The sequence below is a fragment of the Notolabrus celidotus genome, chromosome 9 (assembly GCF_009762535.1).
Source record: "Notolabrus celidotus isolate fNotCel1 chromosome 9, fNotCel1.pri, whole genome shotgun sequence".
Taxonomy (NCBI): domain Eukaryota; kingdom Metazoa; phylum Chordata; class Actinopteri; order Labriformes; family Labridae; genus Notolabrus; species Notolabrus celidotus.
The window spans coordinates 2,066,548-2,081,617 of NC_048280.1; the positions used below are offsets into that span (position 1 = coordinate 2,066,548).

A 15,070-nucleotide genomic window follows, 5' to 3' on the forward strand; every position below is an offset into this window, starting at 1 on the left:
AAGGATTCAAACGTTTCAGTTTTCCTCTGAAAATACTTCACCCTAAAACCATCTCACTGATTCTGTGCCTGCTCAGTTTTTCTGCCTCGTTTTGTTTCCTTGTTTTATTTTCTCGCTTTTAGAAAAAATCATGAAACATTTTTTTTTTTTTTTAAACCTGCAGAATCCTGAAGCAGGACCAGGACCACGCAGGAGCAGGTCTCTACCGCTCCTCAAGAGTCTGTTCTGTTGTTGTTGTTTTCTCATTAAGTCCTAATTGAGTGTCTGTACGGTGTCACGAGCCTGAGCTGCAAGCGGAGCCAACAGCGCGTGGAGGAGACACACAGACACACACACACAGACACACACACACACACACACACACACTCCTCCTCCTCTCTTTATAGAGATGTAGGAGGAGGAGGTGATTACAGAGTCTATAAAGAGCCTCTCTCACTCTGTCCTCCTGATTTCTGCTCCTCACAACTTCTGTTAACATTTCTGATTTTCAACATTTAAACTTTATTGAAACATTAAAGCGAACAAACAGCCTGCAGCCACATTAACCTCAGGCTGGTTTATTTTCATTTCTCAACAACAACAGGTGGAGATTTTTTGATTTAGGATTTCTTTTAAACTTTTGGTTCTCCTGGAGGACTGTTCCTCCCCTCACACCGGCTCCCTCCTCACCTCCTCCCCGGGTACCCCCACCCACCCACCCCCCTCAGCCATGGGCTCCGTGCTGCCCGGTTCCTCTCTGGGCCTGAAGCCGGGCTTCAAGCCGCAGCAGCAGCAGCAGCCTCTCTCCCTGGCGGACGTCATCACCTCGGACATCCTGCACAGCTTCCTGTACGGCCGCTGGAGGCACGTGCTGGGCGAGCAGCACCACCACCACGCGCCCCACCAGCATCACCTGCAGCAGGAGGACCGCACCGCCCCGAGCGCGAGCCCCAAGACGGCGTTCACTGCAGAGGTGCTCGCGCAGTCTTTCTCTGGAGGTCAGTGACGCAGTTTATTAACATCACATGAAGGACAGGCAACTTTATTTATATAGAGCATTTCATACACGAGGATTGAACTCAATGTGCTTTACATTAAAACATTAGAAGCTTAAAAGAACACAATTAAAATGACAAATATAATAAAACAGAAAAGAAAAGGAAAATTATAAATATATTAAAAATTACATTAAAGTTTTCATTTAAAGTGGGTTAAAATGTGCTAAGATAGGAAGGCAGTGTTAAATAAAAAGTCTTAATTGATTTAAAAGAGGTGAGAGTTGGAGCAGACCTGCAGCTTTCAGGGAGTGTGTTCCAGATATGTGGTGCATAATGACTAAACGCTGCTTCACCATGTTTCATTCTGACTCTAAGGACTGAAAGCAGACCAGTACCTGAGGACCTCAAAGGTCGAGGTGGTTCATAAAGTAGCAGCAGATCAGTTTGAACCATTCAGGTCTTTATAAACCATCAGCAGGATTTTAAAGTCTATTCTCTGACAGACAGGAAGCCAGTGTAGGGATCTAAGAACTGGAGTGATGTGGTCTACTTTGTTGGTCCTTGTTAGGACTCGAGCAGCAGTATCTGTATGAGCTGCAGCCGTCTGATGGACTTTTTAGGGAGTCCTGTAAAGACCCCGTTACAGTAGTCTAGTCTGCTAAAGATAAATGCATGGAGGAGTTTTTCTGCATCCTGCTGAGACATGAGTCCTTTAGTCCTTGATATATTCTTAAGGTGATAGTAGGCTGACTTTGTAATTGTCTTAATGTGGCTGCTGAAATTAAGGTCTGAGTCTAAGACTACACCAAGGTTTCTGAAGTCTCTGGTGTTACATTATCAGCTCACCAGTGCGGATCACAGTCTCTCCTTTTACCTTTTTTTAAAACTCTTTGTGAAACATTTAAAATATTTCCTTTATAGTTATATTTTCTTCTTTTCTTTAACTTCTGATCCTGAATGAACTCCTACACAGACCTTCATTTAGACGCTTTAAGAATCAGCAAAGATGCTCCCAGGATAATCCGAAGTTTTGCCTTTAATTATAATATTTTTTTATATTTTTAATGACTTTAATATTAATTTAAATGAAGTCAGAGTAAAATAGCGAATGTTTCTAACTACCAGGGCGCGTCCTGGACTCAAAATGAACCGCAGACATCCACATCACGCGCCAGATTCACGCTGAATATCACAAATATTCACATTTAATCACCAGTTTTTTTCCTTTTTTATTTCGTTTTCTTATTTATTGAAGTCAAACAGAAAAAACTGACTCGGTTTGTGATTTCTTTTTATCAGATTAACAGATTTAATCCAATAATTTCACATTTAAGTGAATAACTGTGTTCTGTAATGACTTTAAAACGACCTAAAGAGAGTTTAATCTGCAGCCGGATTATTAGATTAATGCGCATTAATTAGCTTTACATTGAACCTCACCAGTTTGTGATCAAGCCTTTAACACGCACGGATGAAAACAGGGTCAGGTTCAGACAGATGAAAGGCACAAAATTAATTCTAATAATATAATAATTAATCCTTCACTTGAACTTTCTCTTTATTTTCTCTGTCTTTATGATTTAAAAAATGTCTTTAAATCTGGTCCATTTTGAGTCTTTGTTGAATATTTTTGCACTTTTTGAAGAGATGTGTTCTATCTTTGTAACTTTGTAATTAAATGAACCTTATAAAGCACATTTTGCACTTGCTCAAACATATTTAAATATTTAAAAATGAATAATTACAGAATGATATTAATCCATATAAATTGATTATTCTGTAGATTTCTCGTCTGTCGCTGAAATATATCTGATGTGTCTGTCCGTGCTTAGAGGCTCAAACAGGCCTCTGTTTCACTTTCTTTCTCCTCTAATTCAATCTTAAAGTTAAATTCGTTTCTGTTTTTATTAGAATTCGTTGTGGATAATTCCACAGAGTGTGTGAGATCTCTCCTGATCCTCCTCTTTTCATTTTGAACGGATTATTCCTGCAGGAATGTAAATCCGGTTTTCTGCGCAGCGCTGCACGTTCCCCCCTCGTGGCATTTATGAGTTTGTTCTTTTCTTCTTCTCTGGTTTTTAATGCGGATCATCGTGCAGTGTTTTTATCTCCCTTTAAATCTCTGAACTCCTAAATGTCACGAGCTGTTTCACGCTTCGTCCTGAGCGTGAAACAGCTTCTGACGCGTCTCTCCTTCTCTGCGCGTTTTAATCTCAAACTTTCTCCGCATCCTCTCCGGAGTTTGGACTTTTCTTTTTATACTCTGCGCGCAAAATCTGTCTCAGTTTGAACTTTCAGTTTGATAAATGAAGATTTCTGCTCTGAGAGGTCAGCAGGGGGGAGATCTGCAGACATAATGCGACCATTCAAGGAGAAAACAGACCTTTAAACTCCAGTTCAGTCTGTCAGGGTGCTTTTACTGAGCATTCTCCTGCTGCTTTCACTGTCTCTGGGAATTTTAGCATCCTGAAAATCACTACAGCTTCTAATACAACTCAAAAACATGTAAATGAATAATTGTTTTCTGTGTTCAGAGGTGCAGAAGTTGTCCAGCCTGGTTTTACCCAGCGAGGTGATCATCGCTCAGAGCTCAGTCCCAGGTAAACCTTCATTATTTCTACTTCTGTGTCTTTAATGCAAATGTACAAAATCAGAAACACTTTTAAAGAGACTGAACATTTTTACCAGTCCAGAAACAAAATTACAAACCGCTTATTCTGAAGGAATGTACCAATGATTTTCAAAATAAAAGACGTCCGCAAAATATAAAAATGTGCATCAGCCGGGGAATTAATATATATTTGGCATAAAAAAAACATTATGATTCAGACTGATAAGAGAACATCTCAAAATGTGTTCCTGCCAATCACAGCTAAATCTGATTTAGTCTTTCAAAATAAAAGCAATTTGAAATTTAGCATATACATTTATTTTGAAATTCCAAATCCATTCCACTTTATTTATATAGAACATTTAAAAGAACAATCAAATGCATAGTGCACAGTGAGGTTAAATAAGTTAAAACACAAGGAACATAAAACACTGTCAGAGAATAAAATAGAATAAAATAAAAGAATCAGAATGAACACTTCAAAAAAGAAAAAAGAAAATTAAAACACTGTAAGAGCAAATAAAAATCCAATAAAACAACAGACAGAGACAGAGACCACACAGCTCTCATGCTGGGTTAAAAGACAAGGAGTACAAATATGTTTTAAGGCAGGATTTAAAAGTTGTTAATGTTGGGGACAGTCTAACATGGTGGAGATATACGCTGTGATTGGCAGGAACACATTTTGAGGTGTTCTCTTATCAGTCTGAATCATAATGTTTAAGTGGAAACAGGGTTGTTAATGTTAAAATCTTAGATCTGTCTAAACTCCAAATAGCTCAAAATAAAGCTGCAAGACTCGTGGATCTGGCCGGTCCAGCCGGTGTGAGGCTGAGTACAGGCAGTGTGCATGCCAGTCTTTCATGGCTCAGAGTAGACAAGAAGTTGGTATGCGACCTTGCAAATGTCATTAGGAATATCTGTTAGAGTAAACAATCAAACTGTCTGCACTCACAAATAAGGTTTGTGAGAGAGCGACACAGTCAGAGTACCCGGCAGTCTGTTCAGGGTCATGGATTTCAGTGAACACAGATGTAATGTACACGTTCCCATGAATCAATATCAAGAAACATTACATAACATCACATTATGTGCATTCTTTGGAATGGTTGTGGTATTTTCAGTTTTTGTATATTTTGTAGGTTATGTTTGTTTCATGTGGACCCCAGGAAGAGTAGCTGCTGCGTTAACGGCAGCTAATGGGGGATTGGAATAAAGGCATAAATATATACAAATTCCCTGGCTGTTGCACATTTTCTTATCTTTTATTTAGAAAATTATTTGGTCATCTTCCCTAATTTGGTGTGTCTGTTTTGTGTGTTTTGTGTGTTTTTTGTTTTTGTTTTTGTTGCCTTATGTAAGTAATGTGAGGTTTGGGGTGGGAGGGACTTGGGGTCATGGTCGTGAATAGGCCAGTAAAATTGTTGTAATATGTTGCATTGAAATGCTGTCATTTGTGCACAGATTCTTTGTATCAATCTCCATCAATCTTTATTTGTATAGCGCCAAATTACAACAAACGTTATCTCAAGACGCTTTTACAAACAGGAGGTCTAGACCACACTATGTCAAATTATGAACAGAGACCCAACTTCAAGACAGGGTAAGACTCAGTCTGACCCCACCTTAATCCATCATGAGCATTGCACATCGCAGTATTTAGCAAGTTACAGTGGTGAGGAAAAACTTCCTTTTAACAGGCAGAAACCTCAGGCAGAACCAGACTCATGTTAGACAGCCATCATGCCTCGACTGAGTTGGGTCTGGAAAGACAGATAGAGGGGAGTAAAAGAGAGAGAGGTGATAGTGATGAGACGAGTCGTAGAAGCTGTTGCCGCTGGAGTCCAGCACGTCCGTATCAGCTGGAGTACAGATCGTCCACAGCAGGAGGACGTCTACGGCAGCTCAGAGGAACCTACGAGACAATGGAGCTCAGGGACTCCAGAAAGGTCTATGGTTAGTAACTTTAATGGGACAGGCAGAGTTAAAGTAAGTGATGAAGGGGTTGGGGGGAAGAAGGTGAGCTAGGATCCCAGTGTGTCAGTGTGCCAGTTCCCCCGGCAGTCTAGGCCTATAGCAGCATGACAAAAGCTGGTCCAAGCCTGATCCAGCTCTAACTATAAGCTTTATCAAAAAGGAAAGTTTTAAGTCTACTCTTAAAAGTGGAGAGGGTGTCTGCCTCCCGGTACCTACTTTTTTACACTGTCAAGCTTACATGCACTGTAATATCAAAATCAATAAAAAGAATTGTGCAAGAAAATTATTCAGTCCTGAAACAAAATAACAAACGATAGATTCTGATGGAAAACGTATGTTACATATAATCACAGGAAGTGATTAATGAGCGGGTTGTTTTGGCGAAGAGAAAGGCTGTTTCCGAAACGGCCTGCTACATACTACTTACTAATGTAGTAGGCAGTAGGTATTGCCTTCTACATACTGCGTTTGAATTTAGTATGTAGTATGACTGTTCTGTCCGAGCTGTCATGCAGCATGCTGAGCCAGACTTCGCTGGATTTCCGGTTTCGGAAGGCGGAAGTAAACAACGGCGAAGCCGATAAATAAAATGCTTATTTAGCATCCATTTATGATTTAAAAAGTTAGGAAGTGGTTTATATGTAATTTGATAACTTTCACAGCACCCAAAAATGGATTCCCCCCGTCAAAAAATGAGGAAAAAGAAAAAGCAGAACGAGCGCTGTGCATTATGGGAAACAGAAACGCGAGGCAGACTGGTCCGATGCACACTGAGATATTTTCCCGAATCAGTAGACATCCGGGGAGTTTTGGCTTACTGCAGATTTTGCTCTTGTTCACATACTACTTACTACATACTGAATTTTGGACATATCAGTACGTACTGCTAGTATAGTAGGCGATTTCGGAAACAGCCAAACAGACTGACCTGCCAATCACAGGTCATTCTGAAGTGTCCTTTCAAAATAAAAGCCCCCCAAACATTGAAAGAATCGGGATACTCACTCAATCACTTCCTGTTTTTGGTACATTCCTTTTCCGTCAGAATCTGGCGTTTGTAAATTTGTCTTCTCTTTAAAAGTGTTTCTGATTTAGTGATTTTGTTTTGTTCCTGTCATTTTGTTTCATAAAATGTTAATTGGTTTCCAACTTTGTAAAAGTATTTCACCCTTTGTAAATCTTTGCATTTCCCAGCCACTGTATTTCTTCCTCACATAGTCTTTAGCGTGTTCAGGCCGTTACACTCGGATTTAAAGTGATACATCAAAGTGTGATATGTTGTATTCAAAGTTTATTTTCTTTTGCTTGAATCATTTGTTGCACTGATTTATCTTATTTGCCTCTTTAGATAATATTAATTAAATGATGTTAAAGTTGAAACCTTTCAAAACGAGGCCTCACTTTACTCTGCATAAAAGGAGAACAAACTAAAGGAGACTAAATATTTGGATCAAGTCTGAAACAAACGTCATGTAACACAGGAGTACAGTCATTTTAAAGTTCTTGAACGTAACCGTGCAGACTTTGGGTTATATCACACTTCACATAGAGTTCTGTACTGTAACCGTTCTTCATGAGACCATAAGCTCATCGTTCTGGTCTGAGAGTATGCCGATGTGACCACCCTCCCTCCGATAGGCTAACTGTGTTTTGTTCTTCTGTGATCCTGCAGGAGAAGGTCTGGGGATTTTCTCTAAAACGTGGATCAAAGCAGGAACAGAGATGGGACCGTTCACCGGACGCCTCATCTCCCCGGAGCACATCGACCTCTACAAGAACAACAACCTCATGTGGGAGGTGAGCCGCGATTTAAAGTCGCCACGTTTACATTTTCAGACAGTCAACATCGCTAACTTACCTGCTAGTTACCTGGTGTTGCTCCACTTTATCAAATCAACTGACTGCCGTACTAGAATCCTCTTTATCTAGCATAAACAACCCAGTAACCGACCCGTGTCCAACTGGCAAGCTAAATTGCTAACTAAATAACTAACAGAGCTCTAACTAGCTACTGTAAGACAAGCTAACCTTAAGTGTTAGCCAGCCAGCTAGCTAAACTTACCAATTTAAAGTGTGTTATCCAATTAACTCACCTACAAGCAGATTATTAGCTTACTATACTTAACTTGCCACCTAATTAGCTTATAAGCTAACTACCCAGCTAGCTTAATGAATTACTGACTGCATATCTGTTACCATCAGGTCCGCTAACGCTGTTTTGTGCGCTGGCAGCGGCAATTTTTTTATTCATAAGTGTCAGCTCATATTTGTCTCGGCGCTCTAAGTTGAAATCAGTTCAACTTTTAGAACACCGCCGTGTCATCAATGTCCCTTCTTGATCACTGACCAATCAAAATTAAGTAGGGGCGGGACTTCTGAAACCGAGGAGGAGAAAGTCAAAGTACTCGTATTTTCAAGGTATAATTTCAAGTTTAGAGTTGCTTCTAATGCTATGGCACAATTTAGATCAATAGTTTTTACAGTTTGAATTGAGTACAGTGGACACGGCGCCTTAATTTAGTGCCCAAGCTAAACAGTTAGCCTCTAAATTAACTAGCCTAACCTGGTTCAGGGGACACAGCAGCCTACTTAGCTTCTGTGCACAGCTAAGGCCAAACTGAAATGAGACAGTCTGGTTAACGGAGGATTTCCTGCATCACCAAATGTTCCCGCTCTTATCTGGGCGTCACATATTGCCATCCCTGTCGTCAGATCACGAGTAGCTTGCTGGCTAACTAGCTAACATAACCAACAACACATAACTTAGCATTGTAAGGATAGTTTCAAGTTTTGAGTGTAGTAGCTAGCTAGCTAACAAGGAGGGGTTTAAGTCAGTTAGTTAGTTAGTTAGTTAGTTAGTTAGTTAGTTAGTTAGTTAGTTAGTTAGTTAGTTAGTTAGTTAGTTATATTAAGCCTAGCTGTAGTAATATTGTTGTTTGTTTAGTTAGAGAGTTGAACAATAAGACTCAGGTAGTTGGATGTTAGTTGTGTTTCTGTCCACACACCTCTAACCAACCAACAGGAGAACTGATAAACTAGCTCTAGATAATGTAGCCTTTACATTAACAGCTGACTAGCTTCACATAGTTTACTCGTGTAGTGTCTGTAAGTCAGCTTCATGCTCACTAACAGATCACTGTGTTATTTTTAGTTTGTTAAAGGGCGACCTGTGACCTGTTCTTCTCCTGTCCTCCCCTCAGGTGTTCAACGAGGACGGTACGGTCAGGTATTTCATCGATGCGAGTCAGGAGGACCAGAGGAGCTGGATGACGTACATTAAGTGTGCGAGGAACGAGCAGGAGCAGAACCTGGAGGTGGTTCAGATCGGCAGCAGCATCTTCTACAAGGCTGTCGAGGTCAGTGAACGCACCACCACTGTATGCAGACACGGCAGATACGAGAGGAGGAAAATCCTTTGTGTGATTATTCATAGTTCACATTTTTAAAAGATGTTTGAGCAAGTGCAAAATGTGCTTTATAAGGTTAATTTACATACAAAGTTACAGAGATAGAACATATCTCTTCAAAAAGTGCAAAAAATATTCAATATAAGACTCAAAATGGTAGAGATTTAAAGACATTTTTTAATCATAGAGAAAGTTCAAGTGAAGTGATTTTACCAAGAATAAAAATACTCACTGGACTTATTTTCATCCTGTTAATGTCATCATGTAATAAAAAGACCAATTTGAAGAAACACACTCCTGCAGCGGAGCATGAGGTGGAATGAAGGTGTGTGTCGCCCTCTGCTGGCTGAAAGACTGCAGATGTAATCCTCTCTTTACAACCTGAACTAGAAAAGACTTTGAATGAATGCCTCGGATAAACATGTATCACATATATGTGATGATTGATTTATTGAAAAGAGGAGTGTTCTCCTAAAGACAGAGGATTCACCTCCATGTTGTTCTCCTCAGACGATCCCTCCGGACCAGGAGCTGCTCGTCTGGTACGGAAACTCCCACAACACCTTCCTGGGAATACCTGGGATTCCTGGAGGAGACGAAGAGCAGGCTAAGAAGACCAAAACTGGTAAGATATGAAGTGTTGTGTTTATTTTACATATTTATTACTTAAATAAATATGATTACATCTTCACCCAAGGGAAATATTTCTGACTCACTTAAAAAAATGTTGTTTGTTTTATTAAACCTGAGGGGATGACAGTGAGACAGTTTTAGCCTCCGTTCATTATTTATAATTCTACTATAATTATATCCTTATAATTCAAACACGGAGCATTTTCATCATGTTGAGTTTATGTTTCTGATATTTTTGTAAAATTTCACACATTGCTCTAATTTTTTTAAAATCTTATCGTCTTGTAAATTTCCAAAAATCACCACATTAACTTTTTACAGGAGAGGATAATGTCCAAGTGTTAAAATACATTTCAAGATCCAACTTTATTTCTAGGAATCAGCCTTTAATTTTAAGATTAGGAAATAAGAATTGAACTAAAAATGAAGAATTGGTGTTAAATTCTGACTATAATATTTATCTTAAGGGAATTGAAAAATACAAAAGCTAAAAAAACATGCTGCAAAATTAAGAAGTACATTGCCTTTTAAATTTCCTTTTAAAGGAAAAAAAAACATTGAAAAAATGTAAATTAAAAAACTTGAAAGTTCGATTTTATAATTTGAAAGAGAATTCAGAATGTGCCTGCAAAAGAAACATGCAATAAAAAAATACTGTATTACATTATTCAATTATTATTATTATTAAATTATTATTAAATATTATAAAATATGTCAATGGTAATCATTCTGAGATTACATTTTAAGTTTCTAATTAATCTCATAATTAAAAATGTTCTGTGTAAGAAAATTCTAGGAATCAGGCTTTAATTTTAGGGTAAGATTAAGAAATAAGAATTTAACTAGAAATGAAGACTTTTTAGATTGGTGGTAAGTTCTGACTATAATTTTTATCTTAAGGGAAATGAAAAATACAAAAACTTAAGACGTACATTGTCCCTAAAATGTCATTTTTGGAAATGTATTGAAGGAAAAAAAGATTAAAAAAAAAAAGTAAATTAAAAAAGTTCAGAATTCAGAATGTACCTGCAAAAAAATATTGTATTATAATATTAAATTATTATTATTATTAAATATTATACAATATGTCGAAGGTATTAATTCTGAGATTACATTTGAAGTTTTTAATTAATCTCATAATTTAAAAAAATTCTGTGTAAGAAAAAGTTTGAAACTCTGAGTTATGTAAAAACATTTTGGCTCTCGACCTCTGAGCGTTCATATCTTTTATTTCATGCTTCCACAATTTGAAGTATCACAAGCAGCACGACTTCAGTCTGACTCATCTCTCCTCCTCCTCCTCTCAGATGAGTTCCACATCTGTGAAGGCGTCTCCACCACAACTACCACCCCCTCCCCCGCCTCCTCCGCCCCTTCCATCAGTCTGGGTCGTATGCGTTGCGTGATCTGCCACCGCGGGTTCAACTCCCGCAGCAACCTGCGCTCACACATGCGCATCCACACGCTGGACAAACCCTTCGTCTGCCGCTTCTGCAACCGCCGCTTCAGCCAATCGTCCACGCTGAGGAACCACGTGAGGCTGCACACCGGCGAGCGCCCGTACAAGTGCCACGTCTGCCAGTCGGCGTACTCGCAGCTGGCGGGGCTGAGGGCGCACCAGAAGAGCGCCCGGCACAGACCCAGCGCGGAAGCAGTGGCTGCAGGAGGAGGCGTGGTGGTTCACTCTGCCCACTCACCTCCTCCTCACCCGCCGCAGCTGACCGCCATGCCTCACCCTGCGTCACTGGTTCACCACATACCGACCATGGTGCTGTGAGACAGACACACACCTGACACACACACACACACACACACACACACACAGAAAGACAGACGCACCTTTAACTTCGACACAGGCTCAATTATTTAAAGATGGGGAAGTGGTATAAAAAGATGACACTGTGTCTCCTCCTCCTCCCGTTGTACAAACATGAAGCCAAAATACTGCCATGATATGTTCCACATCTTAGTCTGTGCAGGGATCAACGGGCGGAGCCGGTATTTATATTTAACTTATTGATAAGACACCAGATCCCTCATGTGGGAGCAGTCACTCTGTACAGGAGGCTCTAAATGTTTGACTCCACTTTTCAGGAGCCGTCACAGCGTCCATCTTTATTCTCCTGTAGCTGACAGGTGAACGGGGCTGACTGTGGCTGTACATTACATGCATGCAATCACATGTTTACTGGACAGAACACGGTGTAAATCATGATTTGTAGAACAGTTGCATGATGGGAAAGTGTCAGCATGTGACTCCATCTTATCAAGTCTTGAAATCCAGTATCTTTGAGATGACGATGTTGTGTGTTGGTTTGCATGCAGATGGTTCTCTGTAGATTGTTGTAATGTGTGTGTTGAATACAGGGGGCGCTACAGTCTCAGCGCAGTCTGAGCTTCATCCTGCTGGAATAATATCCTTCATGCTAGCTCTGCAGCTCACATGCTAAAGCTCAAATAAGACTTTTTGGATTTTGGAATTAAAGCATGCTAATACAGTAGCATCAGCATCTGCTTGTACAGCTGCATTATAAAGAGGACTGAAAAGACCAGATCCCTGTAGAGAAGCTCATTATTGAAAAGAAGGTGGAGCCTGATGCTCTGAAATTCTATCATTATTAATATCAATATCAGTTTATGTTTGCTGTGCTTCAGCTTTGAGTTGAGACCCAAATTGGGTCTTACACACATTAAAGCTCCTGTGAGGAACTTTCTTTTTGTGTCTATGTTGGCGCCCCCATGTGGATAAAGGGAGGTAGCTTTTATCTCTGCTTATTATGACCAATACATCCTGCTATTTTTTAACTTATCAAGAATCTTTGAGGTGTAAAACGGTTTAAAGAGGGCTATTTGCCTGACACCTACCCTGCACCGACAGTTTCATGCTTAATTATTGATCATTTAGAAAACGGCAAAGTGTTTCTGACGGTCTGATTTTCTTTTGTACGTCATGAAGAGGCATCAGTATAAATTTCAGCCCATTTCATAATCGGGTAAAAATTCCTCACAGGAGCTTTAAATTGAAACTATTAGAATCTACATTTCTAATCTTTGTAAATGTTGATACTTCTTTCTCTTTAAATAATGAAAGTTATGAGAGTCGGCCTTTCATGTAAATAAGTTTAAAACTGTTAAAGAATGTGAATATAAAAATATGCTTTATGCCCAGAATATAATTCAACTGTCACTTTATCTCTGTATATGTATAAGGTCATGTACGACACATGTATCAGTATATAAGTATGCTATGTTGACTTCTACAAAGGACACTGTATTTGAGCGTATGTACTCTTAATAAAGTATTACTTCACCTCTGACCTCTGCTCCTCTTCGTCCTGATGTTCACGACCTCATCTGGTTTCAGTGAGTCTGCAGAGATCAGCAGCTTAGAGACGCTCTCTCTGCAGATCTGAATCACAGGACAGCATGTTGCTCCAGTTGTCCCTCTGAGAGATGGTTTTTGGTCCAGTAGCTCCTCAGGCTGAGACCACATCTGGGCCCGCTAACTCTCAAGACCAGCCCGAGACCACACTAACATTTACCACAGTGTCAACAGGATTGCTTTATGTGGACTAAATTAATATGAGTGTGATCAGGTTGTTCCCGGTGTTGCTTTTGCTGTCTAGAATTAATCACAGCTGTTATTTGGCTTTGATGGAATTGCCATTCTATTCTGCTTTGATGTGTTCCATTCCAATCTATTCTGCTTTGATGTGTTCAATTCCAATCTATTCTGCTTTGATGTGTTCCACTCCATTCTATTCTGCTTTGATGTGTTCTATTCCATTCCATTATATTCTGCTTTGATGTGTTCCATTCCATTCCATTATATTCTGCTATGATGTGTTCCGTTCCATTCTATTTTGCTTTGATGTGTTCCATTCCGTTCCATTCTATTCTGCTTTGATGTGTTCAATTCCATTCCATTCCATTCTATTCTGCTTTGATGTGTTCAATTCCAATCTATTCTGCTTTGATGTGTTCTATTCCAATCTATTCTGCTTTGATGTGTTCTATTCCATTCCATTATATTCTGCTTTGATGTGTTCCATTCCATTCCATTATATTCTGCTATGATGTGTTCCGTTCCATTCTATTTTGCTTTGATGTGTTCCATTCCGTTCCATTCTATTCTGCTTTGATGTGTTCAATTCCAATCTATTCTGCTTTGATGTGTTCTATTCCAATCTATTCTGCTTTGATGTGTTCTATTCCAATCTATTCTGCTTTGATGTGTTCTATTCCAATCTATTCTGCTTTGATGTGTTCTATTCCAATCTATTCTGCTTTGATGTGTTCTGTTCCATTCCATTATATTCTGCTTTGATGTGTTCCATTCCAATCTATTCTGCTTTGATGTGTTCTATTCCATTCCATTCTATTCTGCTTTGATGTGTTCCATTCCATTCTATTCTGCTTTGATGTGTTCCATTCCATTCTGTTCTGCTTTGATATGTTCCATTCCATTCCATTCTATTCTGCTTTGATGTGTTCTATTCCATTCCATTCTATTCTGCTATGATGTGTTCCATTCCATTCTATTCTGCTTTGATGTGTTCCATTCCGTTCCATTCCATTCTATTCTGCTTTGATCTGTTCCATCTTGTTCCATTCTATTCTGCTTTGATGTGTTCCATTCAGTTGTATTCCGTTCTCCTCTCTGCAGATTGTTTTGATATGACGTGTGTGATCAGGTTGTTCCTGATGTTGCTTTTGTTGTTGAGAATTCTGCTCTGTTGTTATTTGGATTTGATCAATCAGAGTCATTCTCTGAATCGGTTTTGATTCATCCCATTCCACGTGACGTTTTACCAGTGTCAACAGGCAGAATGCTACGCACTCCTTTTTGTGGATTGATTTGATATGACACGTGTGTGATCAGGTTGTACCCGGCGTTGCTTTAGCTGTTGAGAATGAATCTTTATTTCATCCCGTCAGCAGGGGGACCTCTTTTTGTTTTGGCTTCGCTTTTGGGAGCTGAGCTGTCATCCATCACTTCATGCAGTTTTTGGGGCAGACTCATCTGTCAGAGTGAAGTTCAAGGTGCTAGTGTACGGTGTATTTTATAGAGCTTTTCATGAGTCCTAAATCTGTCCTGTAGCGCCCCCCTCAGGACAAAGGCAAGATTTTTAGCCTCATTCAGGATGCTGATTTGAGCTCTTGTGGCTTTGATGAACTCTGGGGTCTCTGAGAGTCGCAGGCAGGACTTCACGGTGTGGTAAGCGACCTGTACCCTCAGGGACGACTCAATACGGTCCTGATTCATATTCCTGTTTGTCTGCAAAGTGCAAAGAAAACATCAAACACACCAAACACACACTCTCTGATGTGATGAGCTGATAACAGGAGACCTCAGAGTCCACACTGTTAGGTAAGATCAGAAAACACAGGCTGAGTAAACTCACCTTTGGGACACACACACACACACACACACACACACACACACACACACACACATGCAAACG

The 15,070-nt window shown here is 39.7% G+C and overlaps 1 protein-coding gene across 1 annotated transcript; it reads left to right on the forward strand.

Annotated features, from left to right (window-relative positions):
• The first annotated feature begins 398 nt into the window (after positions 1-398).
• On the forward strand, positions 399-12,922 carry LOC117819062 (PR domain zinc finger protein 12-like). Its single transcript, XM_034692267.1, has 6 exons — positions 399-977; positions 3,512-3,577; positions 7,238-7,362; positions 8,766-8,921; positions 9,483-9,597; positions 10,913-12,922. The coding sequence occupies exons 1-6, from the start codon at positions 710-712 to the stop codon at positions 11,380-11,382; spliced, it is 1,200 nt and encodes a 399-aa protein (XP_034548158.1). The 5' UTR covers positions 399-709; the 3' UTR covers positions 11,383-12,922.
• Positions 12,923-15,070: the final 2,148 nt, after the last annotated feature.